At 44.5% G+C, this 26,701-nt stretch overlaps 1 protein-coding gene across 1 annotated transcript; it reads left to right on the top strand.

Annotated features, from left to right (window-relative positions):
* Positions 1-5,370: 5,370 nt before the first annotated feature.
* LOC131215475 (uncharacterized) lies at positions 5,371-26,025 on the top strand. Its single transcript, XM_058209864.1, has 9 exons — positions 5,371-5,459; positions 11,655-11,772; positions 12,858-14,376; positions 21,053-21,285; positions 21,797-22,067; positions 23,336-23,501; positions 23,586-23,825; positions 23,906-25,527; positions 25,928-26,025. The coding sequence occupies exons 1-9, from the start codon at positions 5,371-5,373 to the stop codon at positions 26,023-26,025; spliced, it is 4,356 nt and encodes a 1,451-aa protein (XP_058065847.1).
* The last annotated feature ends 676 nt before the right edge of the window (positions 26,026-26,701 follow it).

The following is a 26,701-nucleotide window of genomic DNA, read 5'->3' as shown; positions in this document are numbered from 1 at the left end:
TCTTAATGACTTGATGTCAGTAGCCTCGTCGTGTCATCTTTTATGTTATGCGGACGACGTTAGACTATACAGTAGTATTAGGCATCAAAATGACTGTGACGTTTTACAAATTGAACTGAATAGGGTTTTGGCATGGTGTTGTCGAAACGGACTCTCGCTCTGCATTCCGAAATGCCAAACAATTAGTTTTAGTCGATCACGGACCCCCATTCTAAAAACATATATGTTAGGCGATAATGCTATTGTAAGGGTGAATCAAGTTAGGGATCTCGGTATTATTCTTGACGACAAACTTACATTTAACGACCACTTAGATTCCCTCATTTCTAGATCTTATCGATTAGTAGGGCTAGTAGTCCGTATGACCCGCGACTTCCGTGATCCGGTCTGCCTCAAATCTGTGTACTGTAGTATCGTCCGTTCGGTCCTTGAGTATGCCTGTGTTGTTTGGAGTCCTTATCTTGACACACACATGTCCCGCCTCGAACGCATTCAGCGCAGCTTCACCCGCTACGCCATTCTCCGTCTACCGTGGTATACTAGAGACTCCATCCCTAGTTATAACACGCGCTGTCTGCTGTTGGGCCTCGAACCACTCTGTTCCAGGCGGGCTGTTGCACAGTGCTGTTTCGTCGCTGGACTACTGAACAATTCTATTGATTCGCCATCGCTTTTATGTCAACTTGACCTGTCTGTCCCGACTCGCTCCTTGCGCTCTACTTCTAACCTCCAAGTCGCGTTTCGGAGAACTCGCTCGGGTATGTTTGAACCTTTAGACTTCGCTATCAGACAGTTTAATGCCAATTTCAAATATTTTGATTATAACTATTCAGTGTCCAGCCTCCGACAACGCCTCCGCTTATCCGTGATTGACATTTGTAGGGCTTAGTGTAAGGAAAATGTTTGTTATTTGTTTTTAAGCTAACGTTAAGTTGCTTGATTAAGCATTATGCTCGTCAAGCGTGTTACGGATAATAAATAAATAAATAAATAAATGTTCACGAATATTACAGCACAGCTGGTCCATTTTTCCCTATTAGTTGCGTTCTCGAGTGGGAAAATGGGCCCTTGAAAGCTACTTTCACGTCACCGTGGTGTATCACACACTTGGTGGTAGCGGCAGTTCTTACGCCGTCGTAAACCATCGTACACCGAGAGGCCACGGTGACGATGATGATGATGATGTTTATTTCGCATGACGCTACTGTCGCAAGAAACTGGCAAAAGTCGGTTTTACTACCGAGGACAGTTTTTATGCTTGGTAAGGTTCTTCGTAGTAAGTTGACATATTAACAGGCTCAAAAACCGTTTAAGTTAAGTGTGATTAAAAAAGACCATTAGCAAGATATACGTCTATGTTGCAACCATACGGAACCTAGTTCAATTTTATCTGATGATGCAAAAACGGAAACGAAAATTCGCTTATATATTTTAAATATCTCAAAATTGGATAGAATGGAATTAGATGGAAATTGGAAATTCGAATTATGCTATAGTGGCAACAGGATTTAAATTTATTCTCAAACACGACTGCAACATGTCCTGAATTGAGTATTGCAAAATCGGCTTCAAAAGGTTTTGCTAGGTAGGTTTCCCAGCTTATTCCGATACGCCGCTGAGTGCTTCAAACCGTTTCATTGTCGCTCGTCTATGCGGGCCACTAGCAGATTGCGTTCCCAGTTGCATCGTAACCCCGGGTATGCTCAGGCTATAGGACTCCTTGTTGTTTGATTTACCTTGCGTCGGCAGAGAGGTAGGACCGTTTAAAAGATTTTTTGCCTCCTACTCAAAGCGCCTCTGGGTTCACACAACATTCGACGATATGGTTCGGTAAAAGCTGCGCGGAAATTTGCCGTGCACGTTGCCGCCACGTCTTCATCTGCGTGAACCTGCCTTCGCACTTTCAACAGGTGCAAGTGCAACCAATTTTGAGAGAATGGAGCTCCACGCGGGGCTCATGCAAAGGAGAACATTTTAATTACGTGTATTGTGTGTCGTGTGCCGACCAGACGCGGAAATATTGTCCCATACAAGCAATAGGCGTGGATGAACATCAATTTTCTCATGTGCATGACTTGTGAATGAAATTTTAATAGGATCCCAAATGTGTTTCAACCTCGGAAACTACTAAAATGCTACGCTCTGCCAACTACTAAAGTGCTATGCTCCTCGTTGCTTGTTACTGTTCATAATGTAGTATTATAAATATGGGCCGGTCCGTTCTTCTAAAATAAATTTAAGAAAAATGTAGTATTAACAGTTTCCGACAATGTGAAGCAAATTCCAATTGCTCTTTAGAAAATTGGAACTTTTACACCTATTAATATTAGTCGAAAAGCTTCACTAATCGTCGGGGCATACATTTTAAGATTTGTGCCCTTAAATTTCATAAACAACCAAACCTACCAGTACCAACAACTTTTCGTTCGAATCAGGTGTGAAAGGCGCACCTGACAGGTTTTACAACCTGTGGAACTTACGCCCGGGATCCGTGCGCTCAACAATTTCACCGCCGTTTACACGTTGGCCCCCTATTCGACGAGTGAAATTAAGAGCAGAGGAGCGCTGCCAAATTGCTTCACAAAAACGGGGAACGTTCATCATAATTCTTATCTACGTAACCGGATCTCGTAAGCGATGGTGGTTGCAAGCGCAAAATCGATTCAACCTTACCGGGGGACTCTCATCGTTTCGCGGAGCACCCGATGGGAAGCAATTCAATTTAAGGTTCTCGGTCCGCATTCTGGTCCTGGTGCTACCGCTGCCTCGGGATGGACTAAACCTCGGGCTAAAGACTTTCGAAGCCGTTCCGTTTTCTTTCCCATAGTGGGGCTGACGTAAGTAATGAAATTTCTTGTTGCTTTGCCCGCGCCGAGATTGCTTTCTAATGAAACGGAAAGTTATGATGAAGATGACGCGCTTGAATCACTCGATATTTCTGGTTCACCGGTCCCTGGGGGTTGTTGCTTGAGTCGACGGGGCGAGATCATCCTTAAACCGGAACAGGAGCATCAGCAGTCAACCTCCGCATGTCATCATTTTCCATTTCGTAGCAATTGTTCGGTATGCCTTCGTGATGTCAAAAACTCTGCCGCTGATGGTTTTGTCGTTTGATTTTTCACTGAACCGGCGTATCATTGCCGTTAGCTACGAAATAAAAATGGTTTAATTAACGGCCAAATGTTTCTTACGAAGGTTATACAACAGCGGGATTAATTAAATTTCGACATCGTTTCCAAAGGACGACCTCCATCGAAATGGAAGCCACACTCTACTTATCATAGCCTCATTCGCAAACAAAAACTTTGGTGCCCCTTTTCGTGGCAGCACTCTTCTGGTAAGGCTTCAGTATTACCTGAGTGTTTATGACAACTCGTTTCTCACGTAATCCAGCATAAGTCGGCAGTTAACACTTTATCGCCTAAAGGCCATAACTGGCCCTTGCTCCCTAACTGCTGCTACTGGCCAGAGACATCCTTCGTTCTTTCAGCGAAAATTGCACAGCCAATGAATTTTATCCTCTGCGGTGTCCGGCCCTAAGGCCGTCTTCCACATTTTTGCTAACATTATTATGTGCCATTCATTCTAGTCTTTACTCTGGCCCGTCGCCACCGGACTCGGAGCCAACGGAATCAAGGGTGCTTATTTTTGGCTGCTTTATCGGAGTTTTTTTAATTCTATCTACGCTAAAAGCGAGATGGTTATCGCCCGAGCCCATGCCCTAAGGGTGCTGAAGTTAACGCGTAACCTCCAGAACGCACCACGAATGCTGAATATTCCTTTCAATTAAGCCGTAATAAAATTACAAACTTTCGAGCCCGAAACGAAGTTGAGCTGTAAAGTAATGGCATTCACAGGCACGTACCACTGATAGGAAATCCGGGATGTGGTTTGTGAAATTCCTGTGCTCAATCAAAAACCCATCAGTCGAACGAACACAGGCGGCTTTCCAACATACAATTGATGGATTATCCTGAAACGGCGATCATGCAAATGCGGCAAATGTAAGAACTTTTTCGATCGAAACGAATTAGCATTCTGGATTTGGTGCAATGATATTAAAAATACACCGATACAACAAAAATTGACATTTCACAGGAGCAAATTTTTTTAAGGTTTTTGTCAAAGTCTTAAAGTTAAGTTTTGTCGCCATCTTAAAAAAACTATTGTTGAAGATTGAAAAAATGATTTTTCGGAGAAACGAAAGTATCCAACAAACTAAGCAACTTTTTCTGAATGATGTGACACAAAAAAAGAATTCTTTCAGAGAAAAAGATTATAGTTGATAAACAATCCAAAATTTATTCGATTTCACTGCACCAACTTTTATTTTCTTACAACTTATTTTAACCTGACCGATTCTTTTTATTATTTTGTATCAGTCCGTTATCGTCGAATGTTTTGGGAAGGAATTTGAAGACTCCAATTAATCTCATTGATGTCTAGGAATCTGCTTTGCGCTCTCTTTGCTTGGCTCTACTTTGCACTCGTTCCCTTTTCAGCACAATACAAAGCCTGATAATAACGATAGGACGGCTGTACGGTAGAACCATCTCAGGAATGTGAGCAGTTCAGCAAAGATGTTGGCCGCCCAACTTAATGGTCCGGCCCCGCCAGTCGCCGTCATTCTTTTCGTAGTTGTCGTCACAAGGCACAACTGCCAACTCTCAAGAAAAAATCTAACCTCTTTTACTCGAGAAATGCAATTAATGCGAAATGGGTAGACATTAAAGATATGTTGTTTTTTCCTTCCATTTTCAGGATTTTTTCTGCCGGCCACACACACGCCACCAACCCTGTTCACTACCCGGACAACCCTTGGAAAAGGACACCGTAGAACCCGCAAGGAATTTTCCTCACCAACGAACAGCGATCTAAGGGTCCAACCGGTGCCAACCGCTTGCGACGGACCTCTTGAGGATTAAGTGTGGTCGTTTCTATTCGATTAACATTTTGCCACAGAGGTTCGTTTGTTGGGTTCTCCATGCCAGTCGGTTTCTCGTAGAAGGACGTAGTTGTGTGAGGCATGAAAAGAGATTTAATGCTCCGTGGAAAAGTGTTTTCACTGTTACAAAGTAGAACAAAGTGAAGAACAGTTTGTTGGAGGGCAGTGTGAAGTCAACTACGAAAAAGCAAAATCCTTCGTAAAAGTACTTTCGCTTGTGACAAGTTAACGCGAAACTCGATTCTTACCACTTCCAGTGACGTGTGTCTGTGTGGTTCCGTGTGCTTTGGTTTACAGGCGCGTTTCTAAGATAGTAGACAGCAAAAGTGAAAAATCGAGATTCACGAGAGTCGCCCATACTACTCCAGCCGTGTGAAGCCGAGCTGCCCATCGCGTCAGTGTATGATTCTTTGGGAAAACGAAAGATGTTTGGTTCCAAACTGCGATCATGGATGGAAAATCATATTGTGCGACCGAGAAAGAAAGGCAGCAAAAATAAAACCGGAAGCAGCGGGTAAGTGTGGGAACGAGGGATTCTGTGGCCAATGTCGCAAGCGGAGTGGAAAACGGCCTCCTCCGGGAAACGATATTATTGATCCAAAACGAGGGTCGGTAGGCCCACGAAAGAGGTGAAATGTGAGCCACACACATGAACACGTGAAAATCATAGGCCATTGGCCCTTCAGTGTTGACTGCATTTGCATACATGATCTGAACAAAAAACAATTCGGTCCTGGATCTATCAAAATAAAAAATCTATCAATAGTCAGCGGAGGTCACAAATGATCAAAAAGCATCCCAAACTTTATCAACCCACCTTGTAATTGGATAAATTGCAAAACAAAATTGTTAAAAAAAATTGTTTCATTTATTTCAACAACTGTGTTGTTTTTTAAACCATTTTCTGTAGGATGCCTCCATTTACTCCTTTTGATTTGGTAAGAAAATAGATAGGCCAAGTCTTTGCGTTTCGTTTCATTGTTAACAAGACCGTGTCGGTATACAGAGGGTTCCGATCTCACACGACTCTATTTTCGTGATAGCCTCTTGGGGCATCTTTAGTCCCCACAGTCAAATTAAGGGCCCCATACAGAAGCTTGCTGAACATCGAAATACTTTCAGCGAGCCGAGGAAGGGCTTTGGAGCATCCTCTATTCGTTCCTTTCTTTCTTGATTCACTGCCATTTATTGTGGAATCTCAAAGTCTCAAAAACCTCCAAAGAGGAAACCATCGACTTCGAAATGCAAGGACTCTGTTAAACACAATTGTCAGTGCCGTCGCCGCATTGTGGTACTATGCGATGAGATGGAGATGATGGGAGGTTGTACCTATGTGTAGCGATGCAGAATGGGAATAATGAAAACGAAAGCTCATCAGCCGCTCTGGACCTGGTGGACGATTGCAAGATTGCGAAAGTGGCCTTCGCAGCATCATCATTTGCTACCGCTGCACGTACCTGCTACGTGCTGTGTGCCATCAATTTAACTTTCACTATCTGTGCACTTCCTAGGCGCCCAGGGTAGCGCAAAAACGACCGCTGCAGCTCACTGAGGTAACAATCATCGTCTACCATTTGCTCAAAAATGCAGATTGGGCACAAGCGAATGGCGCACAATTTGGCTCTCTGCAGTCACTGCATGATCAAAAGTATCTGACGACTCTAATCGGCTTATATGCAATAGGTAGGGAGGAGAGCAAATGATTGCCTCTCTTCTCCGGGCCGGGAGCATAATTTTATGCCTTGAGTCAACTACTAGAAGGTTGTTAGTAGGTGGAATGAATGGCTGGCTGTGAACAACAATGCGCTTTACAATTTTTTAATCATTTTTTTTGGTAACGTGAACTTATACATACAAGTTATATACCCTAAAAAATATTCGTGTGAGTTTTGTTGTATTCCATGAGCTTTTGTGCCATGCGAACTTTAAAACATCGGTTTCGATGTTGCAATTAATTCCGGGTACGAAGCCTTTTTAAAGTTATTCCTTTCAACGAAATATTACGAGTATTTCCGTCGGTAGTAGATTCGCATATAATTTGCATTTATGAGTTTTCCTCCTGTAGCCTCGCGAAATACACGACAGATCACGCAGTTGTGTGCGCCAGAATCGGGAAAGTTTTGTTGGCTTGTGACTTTTTTATTCATTAAAAAAACCTGCAGTAAAACCCGAAAGACATTGCTTGACGACGGCGTGGAGCGGCGCGGTGGCAGACAGTTTTCATTACTCAACTTTACCCCTCGGAGAAGAAGGACGCGCGTTGCATTTGACAATACTCAGGCAGCTTACCGTTGGGGGCATCCTGAAAAGTGAAAACTTACTTTTACAAGCCGGGGCAAGTAAGAGTGTGTTGAGCGGGGGCCGCTTTTTCACTGCCAAATGAACAAACCCACTGTTTGGTTGTTTGGGGGCCCTTTTGCTGCACCAACGAAACAATTGCGGTTTTGTCTGATTTTGTGAATGACGCTGAGCTTAGCCGTGCACAAAGCGAACAAAAAAGCATCGCAGAAAATCACGTCGACCATAGCCCACGATGTAGATGATGATGACGGCGAAAAGAAGTGCTGGCGGTAGACAAACATGCCATTTTGTGTACCGTTCCTGCTGCTGCAACTTGAAGAACGGCCTAAAGCCGTTGTCATGCTCTCTTATCCCTAGCGAGGCGCCCGAGTCACGTTGCAATCACGATTCTAAAGCGAAAACTCACATGCTGCTCCTCACACGAGGCCCACGAACAGTCCTAATCCTGGCCCAGGCCAAGTACATGCTTCGTGCGGCCAAGTTGGAACTTTCCCAGCCCCCAGACTAATGTTTGCTCAGCGAACTTTCTTCACAGTCCATTATTGGTGAAGGATTTTGTTGTTTTATGTTTGCTTCTTCAACAATCCATCATCTTCATTCGCTCAGCAGAGAGTTCGTTTCTCAGTTCTTGTGAGTGTGTGTGTGCATGTAGGCTCTGTTGTCTTCGTGGGATTATTTTGGACAATGTTAGCTACCCCTCTTCCCGTGCCCGATGCCATACCGTACGATGCCGACAGACCCTGTTCAAGAGAGAGGATGGCGTACAATATTGCTGAATGTTGAAAACGCGGCTCTTCTATTTTTGGCGAATCTCTCTAATTCGATTTCGTCACGGAATGGAGTGTGTTGATATGGGGTAGGTGAGACCCATTGGGCCCATGACACATAGAAACAGCGAAATAAAAATCGAACAGCAGAAAACGGACGAGTGACAGGCGACACTTGGTGATGGAGCAATTTGATTTTACGCTTCAATTAAGGGTGTCACGAAACGACTGGTAGAGTGTGACAAACATCCGTTCCAGATTCACATCGGAAGGGCGGTCTTCAGTTGAAAAACTTTTGGTGTTTTCCTGGTAAGCACAGGGGTGCGAAATTTTTAAAAAATATGCAAAATTATCAACTCAACAGCACAACTTTCTACTCCATTTTATTATTTCTGGAGACGACAGACTGGCTAACGAAAAAGGTCAACTGAGCAAATTATGCGTTGCACAAAAGATGACAAACAATTATAAAACATTTTTGTCGGGAACAAACCAAGCCGAAAATACTTCAGATTCGTAGCTTAATAAATTGGTCTCCGAGAATTTTGGTCTCTTAAGGTTTTCAACCCGTCACAACGACAGCCAATCGATGCTTCTAGTCGATTGCCTTGGGGAAAAACAGCAGATCCTATTGTGTTCCTTCGCATCGTCTAGACCGAGCGACGGGTTTGCGCTTGAATCTGATAATTCATGGCGTGGCAAGCACAAGCACTGAAAGCACAGATCGGAAATTTGCTGGCTTGTGGTTGCTGTGTGTGTCAGAAGAGCGAAAGAAGCAGTTTCCATTTAATTGACTCTTGAGCTTTATTTATTAGCCTTGGCGAGCTCTGAAAGTACTGTGATTCGCTGGAGAGTATTACAAACCACAAGAAATGCAACGCTGGCAAAGCTAACTGCAGGGAAATATGAGAATGCACACCATGATAGTCATGTCCGATTACGGTTATAGGCAATAATAAGTATTGAAAGAGTATGTTCCTCGTGAAATGCATCAATTCGACATTGTTTGTTGTTTTCTGACTTGATTTGTCTGACTACATGTTTATACTTTAACTATGATTAGATTATTATTGTAAGAACATTTTCATTTTAATCTAATTTGACAATTCAAAAAATGTTCGCTCAATGCAAAAGAATCAAGATACATTTCTGACACACCCTAATTTAACACTTGGGATAATAATTTACAAGGTTTTAACAGTACTTTTCAAGAAATGGTTTCTGCTTTCTGCACAATAGATCTTAAACATTATTTTACTGAAAATTTATCTTGTTGTGTACTAACTGCTCATCTGATAAAAATTTACAACGCCCTCGATTCTGCTATTTTTATTTTAGTGTTTTTGCTCGCGTCTCTCCAAGTGTTTTGAAGCAAAACCACTTTATAAGCTTTTCACACAGTGGTCAAGACACCTTTCGCTCATCTGATCCTCTCTATGTTTGATTTGCTGAAACCCCAGCTAAAGTTGGAAAGCTATTCATATTTAATTCGTTCCATTCTAGAAGGGACTGGACATGTTTGAGTTTTCCAATTTTACCCGAAACTATTTTTGTCGCCTCCGCTGCGAATACGGAGCAGATGCACGCATCAACGTTAATGGTTTAGGATATGAGAAGCCTAAAGCCTTTCTCTTATCCATTTTATTTTCTACATTTGTTAGGTTCTTCTAAAAAAACATAAAGAAGTTCAAAATTCTCTAGTTTTTTGTTCAATTTGTAATTGGTCTCGACATACAGGACGCTGTGAAATTGTTTCTCAGGTATGATTTGTTCTTCTTGTGTACAAAGAGAGTAAATTCTCTATACATTTCTCATAAAGCATAATGTGAGCAAAATGTTCTTTCGCACGATTACATAATTGCTGCATTACGATAAGCAACCGACATTAATCACAAAACCCGAAATGGCATCCAAGCCACTGAAAATCACTATCCATCGAGTTTTCTTTCATGTCAAACTACAATCCCTACGGGAATTTTATAGATTACCACATTTTCACTCTCTCGCCTGAATGCCTCGATAGCAGCCAACCTATCTTAAACTTTTCCTTTTTCCTTGTCTCTACAGCGAGTACTCAGCATTGTTATAGGCTTTTGGGCCGTATCCCTCCCGCGGGAATTGTGCTTATAAAAATTTATCGACTTGGGGCATCGAAACCACTTCCCCAGCGGGCGCCACACATGGGTCCCTTTTCCTGTGGTGATCATTGCTGAGAAAGAGGCAGACTCTCAAGGGGAATCGTAGGAATTTTCCGGAAAAAGTTGCAGTCGCAAAAGTGTGGTGGTCTAGAGAGGCTATCTAATCTTTCTCCTTTTTTTGGGCGAAAAACCATCCTTCCGGATTTTCGTATCGTTCTTCCTTCAAACTGTAACACAGTTATTCTTGGAACAAAAATCGGCCATAAGTGGAAGCGCACTATATTTAACGATGCTCGTTATCTTTGCACGATGTTCTCGTTTTTTTGGGGTCATTGTTGGAGACAACAGAACTAAATGGTGTTTTGCAGTTTCCAGTATGATTTCTAGTAAAGTAGCGCTGTGCTTACGTTTTTGGAAGTTCTTAGACGTTAAATGACCCGGTCCGATCCTGTCCCGAGCATAGCAGTATTGTAGGAACGTAATAGATAAAACAGATTTTACCAACCGTTTTCTGAATTATAGGCGATATCACCCGACATACATAAAACATTTTTCGTTTATACGAGAACATAAACCAAATAGAACAGAACCGTTATCGTTAAGGGATGATAGAGTGAAGGCAATCTTTCGAATCAACTCGTATAACTCCATTCGCCCTTTTTTGTGCAGATGTGTGTTTCCGCTTAAGGCTTTGGCTTAAAACGTAGCCAACTTCCGGTCCCGCTGCAGTCTAACATCCAACTCGGGGGAGAAACTAATTTACCCGCATGACTCTGAAGTTACGCGCTGGCTCTATTTTTCACCCATCATTTTTTTTGGACTCCCCACAACTTTGCTGCTTCTTTTACGGCATGTTATCAGTGGAAAACCAGCTACCGCTTAACCACCAAGCGTCTGTTCGCACGTGAGACACGTACACGAATCACAAACGAAGCACGAAAAAGTTCTGGAACTTTCCCGTCGCTCGAAGTTGATCCGGCACTTGATTTGCGATAAATGTGTTCCGTATCCCACCAGCAATTGAATTTGTGTATGTGTGCGGATTCCGTTTTGCAAAATACATCTGTGTTCCCTCAAGTTCCTATAGGCCAAGAATAACCGTACGGCTGACCGACATGCTCTCACAATACATTTAAGCTAGAGTAAACTTTCATTTCTTCGAACTCAGTTAGGCAATTAGAAATTTGCCATTTGATTGATCAGAATTACGGCGTATTTATTTGTATTTTAGTAAATAATTAATTTCGCTTCATTTGACCCCGTTGGCGGTGAAAAATTACCGTCGGCCGGATAATTTACTGTGGTACGTTTCAATTTATTGTGCCAACTCATGGGCCGCTTCCTCACAGTACTCGTAGCGGACAAAACAGAACGGAGAAGCCAAAGAAGGCAATTTACAATTAACGAATGGCAGTCATTCTATTTTCGGTTTCAACAGTCGATAGTGGCCCGCTTTCTCGTGTGTACCCCGTCTATAAACCTTTGCTACATGTTTCTTTGCAGAACCAACTTTGGTGTCCTGACGGCACAAAATGGCTACAAAAGCGGTACATTCGCCGGGGGAGACTCCATGGTCGGCAGTCCGGCAAGACGAAGTGAAGTTTCGCCGATACAAAGTCATGTAAGTATACGGAAATGGTGGCCTAAATAGTATAATGGTGAAGCATTCAACTGAACAGGAGAATCACTCCATACGAAAATGGTTTACATTTAATTAATTTCTATCACAGGTTTAAATTTATAGATTATATGCAGTGGAAAGCACAACGAAGTTTAGTGAAGTTGTCAGAATGTTAACCCAACATGTTATTCCACCATGATTAATATCTGCAATGCATACCATTCTGCACATTATTGCCAAACACCGTGCTTTTGTAATGTGGTCCTTTCTACAGTTGTCAGATATTATTATGGTCCAGATTGTTTTGAATAATTTTGCAGTTTCTCTGTTTGTTTCAAAGCATTCCGACAATAAAAAATCATTCTTGTTTTGAATTGACCTTAGTTAGGTGCGGAAATTGTGTCGGAAATGTCGAATAGTTTAGGCGAATTGAAAAAAGTTTGTTGAGAAGATATTCACTATACGTTCATCAACTCTTTTTGGTGTTTATTTCATACGGCCTCGAGCATTAATATGATGAATACCGCCTTCGTTTTAATACTTTAATACTTAATACTGTCTCACTTTGGTTTATTATTTTAGGAATATCATTGGTTGTTTCATCGCTAAAATTCATATTAATGACCATCCGACGTTCTTCATCGGTTAGTTTACAATATTTTGAGGTTTGCTGAGACACAACATAATGTCTTCTTCACCTTGCGTTCCTCACTATTTTGCCTTCATTTTGCATTTTGAAAATGACAATAATGACAAAAACACCTTATTATTGCTCATAAATAACACAATCCTCCCGTTGATACAGTCAAGACATGAGATAACATAAATTCTCTAATGATCAATACGTTTAAAGTTGAATACAAATATATTGAAAAGCAATGTTCAGTACGTTCGGATTGTTACCGTTTGTTGTATGTAGTAATAAATGATCGTCAATCTATAGTAACGTCTAATTAAGTAGTGATGCCTGATATTAGTTCGAAAAGTTACCAACTACGCAAGAAACATCACTCTGAGAGCTACGTAAACAGTTCTTCTGATAGTCCATCAATGACCTACCCTTAATTCTATATTTACGCAACTAGGCAACCAGTCGACGCGGATGGCACTCACCGAATCAGGACAGTATACCGATTTCACCGAAATCCGATCACTACCCGATGCAACATCGGCTACCAAACGGTCACACCAACGGTGGAGACGCCCAGTACTGGACAAACACGTACGCCACCGTGAACGGAACCGACCACCCATCGTCCCATCAGCAGCAACAACAGCCCCAGCATTATTCCGTTCTGTCGTCCCCGCGAAGCATCTCGCGCAACGCGTCGTCTTACGCGCTCGAATCCGCCCCGGCAAACGTTTACTACTCGAAAAGCGTGGATTCATTTGCGGCCTCCGACGCAACGATGCCTTACGCGATGCCCGAATTCGAGTACCGAACTGCGGAGAGTAACGGCCCGTCGAGCCTCTTGAGTGCTGGAACGGTGGCATCCGTATCGAGCGGTAACAATGGCCACCATCACATCGCGCACGCCAACTACTCCACGGCTACGAGCTCGAGCAACGAACTGCTCGAAGAGCTGCACCCGCTCGATGGTGGCACTCGCATCAAGCGCCTACACCCGGCCACTGCTCGAATTAACTCCTTCATCGTCAATCACCACCAACATAACGCAAGCAACAACAATAATAACCACGTGGCCAACGGTGCAATCGGCGGTCACTATGGCCCATCCCAACGAGGCTCACAGTCAACAGCGATGGATGGTGGTGGGGAAAGCAAGTACGGAAAACTTTTGCAACAACCACCAATCGGCGGTAGCGCATTGGCCGCTACCAGCTCACCACCGTACGGAGGGTCCATCTACTACGATCATCCTCAGCACAATGGCATTAACAACAATTTAGTTCACCAATCCACCCACCAGACGTACGCTAATGGTGCAGGAACTACACCGGTCGGTCACAGCAAAACTACTTCCGCTCCAGCAGCGGCGCCGCATGTGCCACGCACGACGAAACTCGACGCCAACAGTAGCCGAATTGTCAATGGCAATAACAATAACAATAACCACCACTTCGAAGTGCCCGCTGGAACTACCGGAAGGGGAAGCCAACACCACCACCAGCCCGGCAGCTCGTTCACTGCCACCTTCGCCAGCAAGTTCCACAAACTAACGGGTTCGCGAAGTAACGCGCACGAAAGTGCTGTCAACGGTGGCAGCGGCAGCGGTGCTAGTAGCGGCAAATTGAATCATGTAAATAACAACAACAATGGTTCGATGGTGGCCAGTGGCAATGGTGGCGACAGTGCGAGCAACGCACCGTATCAGCAGCATCAAATCAATAACGCCACCACACACCTGCATCCGCTGCAAGCACTTACGGCCCTATCTGGAAAGCTGCCACATCCGGCCCCGCCGTTGTCGTCATCGTCGTCGCCTCCACCACCAGTGCAGGGTGCCCCGACACACCTGCACCATACGTCAGCACACGGCGGTCACCATCACCACCATCCACACGGGCATCCGATGGGTCACGCGCTCTCCTCGCCGGAAAGCGCGTACTCTACCGGCTACTCGACCGACGGTACCTCTCCGGGTAAGTTGATAGGTTTAAGAAAAAGGCTGTCTTTCCCTCCGATTATGCTGTTTTTGCCATGCCGCCGCGGCACATCAATATGCTTTATGCTTACAGCACTTTATCGGATGCCTCTTTATTGGCACAACAGAAGTTTTGTAGAAAACAGCAGCAGCAGCAGCATAAGAGCGATAATTTTATGGCGCATTTCGGTAGACGGCCAACGTTGAGCCAAAAATGGAGCTGTGACCTGGAAACCGGGAGCACGAAGAAATACCGCACGCCGGGAAGGTTTATCTACTTGCCCTTCTCATCAACAATATTGTAAATTTACTTGCGTTTTACTATCATACCGAAAAGAGTCGGCCAATCGGCACGACGTGGTCACATCAACCTTCACTTGTAGCGAGGCGCAGGCTTTAGCTCAACCAAACGAAACATTTTGATGAACATCCAGTAAAATGATTAACGGCGAAGTTCGGAAGGTTACAAGATTCCTTGGGTATGCAGTCTAGAGTATGGCATTTTGTTTCTACTCTCTCGTGCTACTTTCAGTGACCGAAGCAGAGGCTTATCGATAGTCGTTAAACGGTGACCGTAGGAGTAGCCATCTCATCTTCTTTCTATTAATGGCCCATTACGTATAATACCTAATGGAGTCCATCGTTTTCTTTTTATAGTGGAGATTTACACAGTAAAAGGCCTACATTGCCGACGACCGTTGATCGTAAAACTTTAATCAAGCAGCACGATAATTTGACGATCCCAAAACCGGGTTTTTGTGCCGTAAACGGTTGGCTCTATAGCGAAAAGGACGAAACTGTGTCGCGTGGGCTGCTAGTTTAAAGAAAACAACAGATTAAAGCCACAATGTTCGTGTATAAAATTTATTTGTTCCAGCATCATAATCATAGTGCCTTCTTTCAGATTCAACCACATTATTATGCCTTTTTCCTTTCCACTCCAATGCGATAGATTTAGCCGAAAAAATGCCCGGAATAATAAGGTGTAATTTTTCATCGCAGCCCAAAAGGCCGCGCGAAAGAGACGTCATTCGTTGTGCTAAATCACCCGACAAGGGTAGCGCAAGCGTCCGCTTTACAAACATGGAGCACTGAGTAAAACTGTGCCAGAGGGCCCAAAGAAGCACGTCAAATTTATGAAATAACACTCTGGAACAAAGCCAGGCGAAATGAGGGAAAAAACGTCAAACGTCGACACACCACACCAACGTTACAACATCCGAACATTTGAACACCGATTCCGATTTGCATATGGTAATTTGTTGGATTATTATCCTTTTCTCTTTCGCGCGTGCATCTAGTGGAACACCCAAAAATCTGTTCAGGGCGCAGCATATAGATCCTGGGACGAAGTCCGAATGGTAATTCTCGAAACAATAGGGCGACCATCCCCCTCTGCGTTATTCGCCATAACTTCCTCCCCGGGGGCCATTTACCTACTGAACTGAACAGGAGAGGCCTTTCCCCGGCACATCACTCATCGCGAAGTTATCTGAGGATCTGCCGCTCTTCGCCTTCTGGCATTCGATACTCTGTTGGAGCTGTTTCCTGGCTTTGTGTTGCTTTGGGCCATCGTTTGGCCAGCGCGCTCCACTCGTGTGAAAATGTTGCAGAAAACAGGACCGCGCGGTGGCACAAAAGAGAGCAGAGCTGGCTACTACGGCAATGTGATTTACTTCCGTTGATTTTGGGATCTTGGAGTGGTGTTTGGTTTTTCACAGTAAAAAAATTAAAAACAGTCAAAAACGAACAATCGGTTTTGGGCACCGATTCTCTAAAAAGATCGATACAGTTGTTTTGAAACTAGTTTTCTTACGGGAAAACTGTCTTTCCTGGAATTCGTGGAATTCTCAACAGTAAATCACAAACTTTAGATCTTCAGCGCATCAACAAGCCATTCGTTAGTTATTTAATGATTATTGAACCTCGCGTGGAAAAGTATGCTTTAAGTAGCTCAAATTTCGACACCATTGTTTATTGTTTCCGGATGATAGTTTTCACAAAGGCTAGTAAATGTTCAACAAACAAGAAGCCTTCTCCTCCGAAGTTTGGCAGAGATATCCTGAATTAATGTAAAATTGTAAATGATTCACACGAACTTCGTGAAATGATACCGAATCTTGTTGCAATAGTCACGTTCTATGATTGAAATATTTACGTTTGCCCAATTACATTCAAAAGCATTTTGAAATTCATTTGTTCAGAATCAATGGGCTGCATAGTGTGATTGACAGATTACAGTTACAACTTAGAACTAACAGCACAACTTATCACATCTAACAAGACGAAAGCAAAACAACTGGTAACCAATAACCGGTTTAAGAACATTCAAATTACTGAAACAGTGAAAATGACACCATGCAAAAAAGCAAGTTTCTGTCACACTGAATAAGTGAAATATGTAACTCAAGAAGTCACGAGAAAGTGTTATTTTTTGTTCGTAAAACGGGCAGAGCCATATGAAACAGCAACTTTAAAGTTTTGCCTTCAAGTTGATGTATTGTAAGAATATGTATAGCGATTGATTGTATCCGATGAGCGGTGTCAGAAATGAAAGTCGGCATCCTTAATGCATACTACTAATATATATAATGCCTCAGCCGACGGTCTACAATGCTCACGTAATCTTAGGCTCAGTAGAAGGCAGCGCGTGTTATAATGAAGTCATTGTTCAAGGATTTCATGTTGGCGTAGTTGGTACCTAACCAATGATGATAAAACTATGTCTTACAATGGAAAATCAAGTGTATCTAAAATCTTCTAAAATTTCTAAACTGTTGGAAAACGCTGCGCCGTATAAATCATGTCCATGTCCGCCACGCTCCTGACTGTGAAGAACAACTTCTACATGATGCAGATGAGAAAACGAAACTAAGGCTAACGGGCATGATGATAGCAGCACTTTCTTGAGCGATCAATAATTATTCACACTCTCATCACGCCGAGTCACGCCAGTGGTACGAGATGTTCAGGCTCGTCTTCTCCAGAGTCCTAATGATCCAGTTTTGCTGCCGTTTCGCTGAAATTTCACGACTATTTGAATTCCTCTCTAAGAAAGGCGGAACAAAACATTCAAGTCACGCTAGGCGACTATGCCGAATATACGCGCACTTATCGTCAGTCGGCATCGTCATCGTCGCCGTGAAGGAAATCGAACCCAATGATCAAGCAACAAGTCGGTGCTAGTTTCTGAGATGTTTGTTAAACGCAGTTAAAAGGTGAAGTTTCACATAACCACCCCGTGTTCAATGTGAACAAAACAAAAAATCCCTCCATTCGAAAGAGAGATTTTTGTATGCCCCAACAGTAGTAGTAGGTGCATGTGCCTGGCACTGATTTCCGTCCTCTCCTTTTCTACATGAGCCCCAGAGTTCGATTGTGTTAAACAAAAACTTTGGCACCATCGGAACGGAACTGTGTAAATTCGAAGCGGTGGGTTCTGGTTTTATTGATTCTCTGCAACACAAATTGAAACATTTTGTGTCGGAAAAATAACTTTGAAAGGAACTGCCAAGGAAATTGTTCGTTGGCGAGCAGGGAAGGTTGTTTTTGTTTCGAGAGGAAATGCATGACACTTCTTCGTCATCATCGTTATGATCATTTTTTATCGATTGAGCAAACCGAAACACCGTTTCTGCATGTTCAACGAAGTAGAACACTTTTTCTTGAGTTCCATTTAGTATGCCTTTGAAACAGACCGTAAAGTTCCCGATTTTTTTAACGCCATTCTCTTCAAAATGCCAAAATCGAAGCGACGAGAATAATTCATATGGCTACATGGCGTGGACATGCCTTACGTCGAAGTAAGGGTGTGATTTCGAGAAAAAATATGCTGCCGAAAACATCGATACAGCATCCCCTCCCGGCACAGTGGGATTGATTTTGTCTTCCATTCACAAGGAAAACTTTTCGTAAAGCCTCGGTTATGTTCTCGAAAGCCATCCGCTTCGTTACATTTTCAATTTCCAAAAAACCCGCGACATAACAAACCTCAACTCTCTCGCGGTATGGACATGGACGCGCTTATTGCTTATTGGCTGTAAAAAAGTTCACAAAAACTTCGGCTCTTGAGGCTTCAGATGCCGTGTGCAACAGAGTAGCGGAAAACGGGTACACACATACATTAGGGTTTAGGGTAAAATGTGGCAACGAACCCCCCGAACCCACTACAGAGCGGTTAGAGGTGGCCCAGAGCATTCCAGCCTCTCGGCACAAAGCAGGTGCTGTGGATTCTTGTATAGCATGCATACTTTCAGCTCCAATTACCTAGGCTAAACCTTGGGGGCTTCTCAAAACCTTCCCGATCCGACCGACAACTGGGTAACATGATATTATTACGTGCGGCGAACGGAAGTTTCCCTTTAAAGGCTCAACTTTAGCATACCACCACGGTCCGCTATTCCGGTCCACGTTTCAGCTGCGAATGTCGAGCCAGGTGAGGAGCCCAGCGAATGGCTGTGCCGTTTTCAAATATAATAAAAATAATAATAACTTGTCAGGCCGTAAAGGATTCTCGAACCCGCTCATGTGGAGTGTGTGTCCAAAGCTTGGCAATTGAACGAACGTATTCCGCAACCTTCCACTGCGCCGCCCGCAGGATATAAAGAAAAATCACGGCTAACTTATCAACATTTGTATGCTAATATACTGGCCTTTCCCGGCCTTCTCGCCAATGTCTACGCCACGAGAGCCTGCTGCTGGGGCGGCACACAAACCCGTTATTTACAGAACGGAAAAATGTTACTGAATGAAGCCCTTTTTGGGTGAAAAACTTTTGTCGTCCTGCTGCGGCTACGTGCCTCGGTTCCGGGCGACCCGGGCCACAACAGCTGCCACTCGCCGAGGCGAACGTGTTGACGTGTCGTAACGGATTTTGGAGCCCTGCACCATCTACTACGGAGGACCGATGACCAGCGGAAGTGGAACGCCAAAGCAAACCGATGATGGCAAGCCTTCGGGGCCCCCCACCGATCCTCGAAAGGTCGCCATGATGATGTGGGTCAGCCGCCCCGCATCCTTTTGGTTGGGCCATGTTATGCAAATAGGCTGCGCGGGTCCTACGGTCAGGGCAAACATTCTCCCTGTATTATGGGCACCCTGCTGCTGCTGGATGCATTGCAAGAGATGGACGACAAAATGTCAATTCCGGAAGATAGAAGAGGTCGCAAGTGCAGCTTGAACATATTTCCTGTGTCTCTCCCTCTACGTGGCTCTCCAAAAGATGAAAGAAATTCTGCTACTGTTAAAACTTTTAGATGTGGTTCGCATCGATCGACCTAAATTAGGATTATTAAAGGGGACACTAGAAAATGATGAAAGGGATAACAAGGTCCCGAATGGCTTTGCATCAACGTTACACTTGTAATCCCGCATTATAGTACCCCGCGAAAAGGGAAGACGTGCCATAATGACAATGACACATCATTGCCAATAATATCGGGTCAACAAAGCAACAAACTTTCATGATTTTTGGAAAATTTACCCCCAAAAATGTTCTTGTGATATCGATGTATCTTTTTATGTATGTAAAAAAGTGTGTCAAGTGCTCACTCTCACCCAATTGAAAACGTTGGTATATCTAGTATTAAAAATGACGACTTCATTCGTAAGAATACACAACGGGAAGTGGTAGTCCTCCGAACAACTTATCTTTTGCCAATTAAATTCTACTTACAAGCAATAGATAACGAAGCATAAATTGTAATATCATTTAATATTATGCTCCATGAAAGCGCCTTAGAGAAAGTCGATAGAAAAAGAAAATGTTGTATTTAGCAAACACATTTACGTTGTGGTTTTTGTGGTGTATTTGTCTTTCTTTCCCGACAAATTTCTGTATTACACTCATGAAATCCCCATTTCGTAATATAAACCGAGTCCCCGTGACCACAAAGAATCTAATCCTGTTGCAAACAATATTGGTAAACAAAGCTGAACATGATTGAAGCAGCTGATAGGAACCGATTTATAAAGCCATTACGATAGGCGATCGATTCTGGTCGAAAGCTTTTTTTGGCTACTCTTTAGCTGCGAAATCATTGTTGGACTAAACTTTCCAATTTCTTCGGTGCTTGATTTACCGTGGGACGGAACAGATACTCACGATCTGCTATCATTCCCCCCGGAAGGGCACTTCATATCCACGCAGCCCGCATTCCCTCGCGAGCCATTGTCTGTGAAGCGTTGTTCAATTTTATTGCTTCCTGCGACGACCTACACTCAAGAAATTTGCGAGCTTTTCTACCACACACACACCGTCTGCTGAGAAGATAAAGCATCGCCTGCGAAGCGGATTCGTGTAGGTGGTCGTCCCTCTGCCATTTCGCATGTCACGCGGACGCACGATTTTTATTGCTTTCCGTCCGTAGGAGCGACCACCAAAGGCTTATTTGAGTTTCGCGCCACTTTCGATCGGTCGGTTGGCGGCGAAGTCAACACGGCGACGAAGCGCGGAGGAGAATCCCGTCGGGAATGTTTTAGCATTTTATTGCTCCATAAAAAAGGCGACACGAACGAAACAACCATTTGTCACCCACCTCGAAAACGAACGGGTAACCATATTCAATAAATCGGCGAGTGGCGACTTTCGAATTCACACCAATATCGCGGCTCTTTGAATAGTTCCACGGTGCGCATCATACTGAAAACTACTGTTTTTTTCCTTTTATTCGTAGGTGGATGCTCCTACACGCCCGAATATTACATCAACATCCGGACCGGAACGCACTACTTCCCTAAGGCGGCTTCGGCGCACCATGGCCGGGGTCCTCCGGGGTCAGGTTGCATCGAGCGCACTGGACCGGCGGTAGTCGGAGCATCCGGTGGTCACGAGAATGGCGCCAAATTCAAGTGTGCCCTCAACCGAATCGAGGAAAAGCATGTGGAGTTCTGCATCGAGCAAGAAAAGGTACTGGAAAGCGGGAGGATTATTGACGTGGCGCACAGAAACTACCAGGGAGAGAAGCCTCGGAAGAACTTGATTCACTACTTGTTATTCAGCATGCGAATTTTGGTGCAGGTTTGAACCTCTGACACGGACTAGCAGCTCTCTAGGCTGTGGGAATTTAATTTACCGTCCATTCCGTCCACTTTTACCCCGTTCTTCTCTCTTTTCCTGTTTCTGGAGGTTTGAAACAAAAATTGAAGCCGAGAGCCATACAGAGAGGAACGTGACTAACGATTGGCGCTGGTTTTTTCAATGGCTTATCTTGCGTCTTTTCTCCCCAATGGTTTAAAGAAACCGATTATTCCATTTTCATTCAATAGTCCCACGAAGACCTCGCATAGGCAGATCTCAAATTCATAGTATTGTGGGTCGTCTGTTCTCGGGTGGCGGAGGGCTGTATGCGTCAGAGGCACGCCTCGACAACGTGCTCCCGATATTCAAAGGTTGTTCACTGGGGCACATATCCTTTCAGCATGCTTCACCGCGGCGAGGTAGCGCATCGAACCAATCGAACACGAAGCCAACCGTTCCCGAACCTGCCACCAATGGAGCGTGCGTTTTATCTCAACCACAACAGCAGCAGCCAAAGCAGCAGACGGTGTCGACTACGGGCTCTCAGCCACAGGCGACCGCCCAACCATCGCTGTCGCAGCCAACGACTGCACAATCGCCGCCAAATGCAGTTGCGATGAGCCCCATTATGCAGAAGAACCTCGGGATGCAGCACTACCGGAGCATTGAGTGTGAGTAAACTTTATGCGACTCCGGAGTTTTCTCTGTTTCTTACGCAAACTGGGACACACAATTGTATCCTCCTGCTCTTTGGACCGGTAATTGTTGAAACTCTCAAAAGACGCTTGTGTCTAACCCGCAAATATATTCCCATTTTGCCCTCCGACCGTGTAAAATTATAAGAAGTCTGGTTTTCTCATTGTGTACAGGAAGAGTAGAGAGGAAAATGGAACGGAAAAGAGTGATGCCTAACGTTGAGGCTCACTCAGAACTTGCAATACTGCGAAAGAAGTAAGACAGTCGCAAGATTGTACTCGTAGGAGAAGCTTACGATAGGTTACGAATGCTTCGCAGAACGACAGGTTACGTTGTGCCCACAGGACTGAAACCTGGAAACGATCTTTACAACCAGAAAGGCGAGGCCGGCACATCCGGGAATGATTCAGGGCACACGGGAAAGGCATCGGAAACGGGCCATTCAGTTGCGGCAGCCCTTGTCACTCCCGTAAAAGATGCTCCGCGCACCAAAGAGGCCAAAGTGCAACGTTTTTGCCGTCGGTCTTCTCCGGCTGCGTAAACTATTTCCTTTCGCGCTATGAATAATCGAATGAATGCATCTTCGTGGCGTTTTCAGGCGTGGCGAAATGCCGAATTTAATTATGCAGCCGCTTTCATAGCACAATTGTGCATTAAAAAGGCATCGCGCCCGACCCGCTTTGCAAAAGGGGTGCAAACTGAAGCGGTTTATTAAAACTTAGTCTGGCGTGTGAAGATGCAGCAAGAATTGTAGGACGACGTTAGAGGAACAGTTCGTGCTATCCTGTGTTTGCCTAAGTTGAATGAACGCCAGTCCCCTCTGGTGCAAGGAGCATTTCTTCCTTGTTGGTTATCACAAGTGTTTTCACCCACAGCATTTCTTTTGACATTTTTTGTTCGCTGCATTTGTTTGGTTTCGTCAACTATTTCTGCATCACATTATTCTTTCCATTTTCCATATAAATCTTTCCATATAAATGTAAATCAGGAAGCGGTCACATAATTTTTTGCATATCAATACCCCATTTAACATACTTAAGACATAACATAGACGAAGACATAACTGTCTCATTAATCCTTTTGAACTAATTGTAAAACTCTCCTGAGCGTTGCCAAAAAAAACTATAAAAGTGAAAATTGAATCAAAACATACTAATCAATTTCTGTTGATGATGAATTTTGAACTAATTATACTTTTTGATTCGTTAATAATCAAAACTATTATTACCTACGCATCAATTAGCTCCATCGCCTCGTCAACGGTGCCGTATCCGCACGAATCCTTGGTTGACGACCGCTGATGGCGCACTCGCCAGTAACTGCTTGAAACGGACAGAACAGGATTCCGGTTCAACCTCTTCTGGCATCAAATCGAGCAGCGGCACGGATGACAATAAAAATGATCACAAGTACGTCGTAGCGCCAGACCTCAGGCTTTGTTTGATGATGATTTTCTTTAAACTGAAGAGCTTTTGTGCTTGTCATTTTCCCAGACAAACGATCGCCAATTCCGACACCGATTCCAGCTCGTCGACGGAGAAGGTTGTAAACAAACGAATACTCACTCCGAGGAGTCTGAGGAAGATCGGGGACATCTCGCGACTAGACAGCAAGGCGGCGGCATCGGTGACGTTCGGTTCCAACCAGGAAAGCGACGAAGACGCAACTCTCAACGAGATGATGGGCAAGTTCGACGAAAGTTACCACTACGAGAAGGAGACTGATATTCTGAGGTACGCTGCGAAGGACTCGTTTTGAAGGACTTTCCTTTCCTACTCTGGAACACAACTAATACGTTGCCTAATCGTTACAGTTGTAGTGACTCTGATCCTACTGATTGCCCGACGGACATCGATACGGGCCAGGATGCAGGTGATGAGTGTGACACGGACGATCTGCTCGATTTGGACTTTATCGACACCGGATCGGTGCAGGAAGTGGCGGACAAGGAGACCTATCGACACACGGCTAGCTGCTCCATTCACAGCTTTCCGGAGGGCAAAGCGCCCAACAAACAGCGAATGTCTCGAAACAGGCGCACTAACGAGAGTGGCTCCGGCTCCAAACGACGGAAGAAGCTTGTTCGAACGAGAAAGAAGCCATCGGAGAACGCCGCATTGGACACGGGCACGAGCAGAGACTCGTCCGGGCTCGTGAGTCGCGGATGTAGAAGTTTAGGCGGAACACCAATGTCTCTGCGACGCAATCAGCAGGACACGGAATGTCGTACGCCCGCAAGGAGCTCGCCACTTACCAATCGTTCGAACTCGCTCACCTTCACCGAGGTCCATTCCCTGCACAGCCGAATACTAGCCATTTCGGAGAGCGAAAAAGCTCTCCTCAAAGCGGACCTAGAGGCAGACGTTAAGTACAAGCAGCTTATCCACGAAGCGGAATCGATCCTCTTCTCGATGAAAAGTAATAGCTCGATCTGCCTCAAGGAGCTGGTGACGGCCCCTCCTCCAGTGCCTCCCAGAGACCCTCAGCCTCCGGCAATTTCGCCAAAGGAAGTACCACCAACAACCATTTCCAGTCCGCGAAGGGTTTGCAATCCACCAGCTAACAAGCGAGTCGAAATGCTGCGCAATTGCGAAGCTGACCTTCGGCGAGAGTTGGCTAAAACGTGCTCCCAAAAGTGTTCAGATGGAACGCCCGGGAGGGAGGGTGAGTTGAACCCCGCTGAGGGTGTAATCGTCAACAAGCGACTCGAGGTGTTGCGCTATGAAACATCACCTTGGTCGCTGTCAGCGCCGAACAGTCCAAAGAATACGCGTGTACTGCTGCCACGGAAGACGCCCGTTTCAAACTTTGTGCAACAGCAGCCACAGCAAACGGTGATCCAGGGTGGTTCGTGCACGCCCGAAACACTCGCCACTGACCTCAAATATTGTGCCAACCTCTCATCACCTCCGCCACCTCCACCGCGGTTGCTGTCAAAATCGCCGACCATCGTACGCCGACGGTTCCGCAGCCAAAGTCCGCATCTGAACATCGAATCCGATTCGGACTCGGACGATGTAAGTCGCAACCTTGATTACAAGGCAAAGGACGGCAAAGGACGCAATGGCAACAAGGAGAACCATTTGCATCAACAACCTGCACCAGCAAATGCAGGCTCGGGAATCGTTAACGGATCGGTTTGTAAGGGCGTCACCGGGAAGCAGATGAACAACTTTCGGCACACAATTCATGGGCCGGGCAGCGCCGTGGCTAACGGAGACGAAACGGCGGGAACGGAGTTGATGATCATCGACGGGGAAATGCGCCCCGTGAAGGGAATGCACAAGTCTCCCCTGATTTCGTTCCGCTCAGTAGACATCGGGTCTCCGGTGACGGATGATTATTGTCCCCAGAGTGAGCCATTAAAACGTAAAATTTACACCTGCAGTGCGGCGTTTGAAAGAATTCAGCGGACTTTAGATCAAGATCCAGGTGAGTTTGATTGATTCAAGTATTTTTCATCCTTGTATTTATCGTTGTTCGAAAACTTTCAAACTGAATTTTAAATTTGAAAATAGCCATCTGTTGAGAAAAAAAAAGCAATCCATTTACAATAAGAAGCTTTTAGAAACAGGAAAACAAAAAGCTTAGGAGAGAAGCGAAGTTCGTTTGGAGAGTTGCAGTTGGAGAGTAGGAAATCCATCAGGAAATTTTGAGGAAATTTTAGTCGAGAAAAATGTGTTTTAGTTGCAAATACTGATTTAAGTTTCAAAATATTTAAATATTGAATATTTGTTTTCCCTTTCAGAACGGGTTTCTCTTCTGCGACGCGAGCGCCAAAACAAATCGCCGCGGCCTTCTTGCATAGCTTCTCCAGCAAAGACACAAACCTTCACAAAACAACAACTGATCATGGACACACTTGCCGACATAAAAAATTGCCTGGCCGATCAAAGCTTAAAATTAAACGAACTTAACGAATCCGATAACTGAGCCACTCACCGAAACGGTTTTAGTTGCGCGTTTCCACTTTTTTTTGGGAGACTGCTCAGTCCCCTGGAAATTCTCTAGTTGTATTCGAAACATTTTTTCCATTGGCTGATAAGTAGTGAATTTCAATGAATTAGGTAACGAAATAACCGGCTCTCCCTTTGTACGAGTGGCCCTCCATGACCTACTTTGATATGTCTAGGGAGACAACCCCGAAAAGAATCTATCGGACATCTAACTCTAAATTATCCAACCATCCATCCACTAGTTTGTAGACATCGTTGGACGCGTGTATCGCCAACAAATGCCACCTGTTTTGTGGTGTTGCACTAATTCCTTAACCATTAGTCTTTATCCTTAGGATAGCGGAGCAAGCGCCTGTAGTGGGTCGTTGATTATTGTTGCAGACCGATCATTATCTTTGGCTGGAACTGATTGACCCCGTCGCTAAACACAAGTAAGAGAACAGCAAGCAACCTTGAAACCTACTGTTTGGTTCGCGAAACATTCTGTTCCACGTCTTCGATCCTTTGCAACCATAATCAAACGGTCATTTCTAAAACCAAACTACAAATTCTCAATAAAACGTTCCACACATTAATAGTTACATTAGTTACAGTAGTTAAGCCGTAGAAACGTTTTCATCTATTTTTCAATAGAGACAGAACTTTATTGTCCC

The sequence above is a fragment of the Anopheles bellator genome, chromosome 1, assembly GCF_943735745.2.
Source record: "Anopheles bellator chromosome 1, idAnoBellAS_SP24_06.2, whole genome shotgun sequence".
In the NCBI taxonomy this organism is placed as follows: Eukaryota; Metazoa; Arthropoda; class Insecta; order Diptera; family Culicidae; genus Anopheles; species Anopheles bellator.
This window is presented reverse-complemented; position numbering and strand designations above follow the sequence as displayed.

Bases quoted from the DNA above. Each gene is read 5' to 3' on its own strand.
- LOC131215475 (XM_058209864.1), top strand. From the start codon at position 5,371: ATGTTTGGTTCCAAACTGCGATCATGGATGGAAAATCATATTGTGCGA. The intron at 14,377-21,052 runs GTAAGTTGATAG...TTTTATTCGTAG, and splicing joins GACCGACGGTACCTCTCCGG to GTGGATGCTCCTACACGCCC. The intron at 25,528-25,927 runs AGTTTGATTGAT...CACAAACCTTCA, and splicing joins TTTAGATCAAGATCCAGGTG to CAAAACAACAACTGATCATG.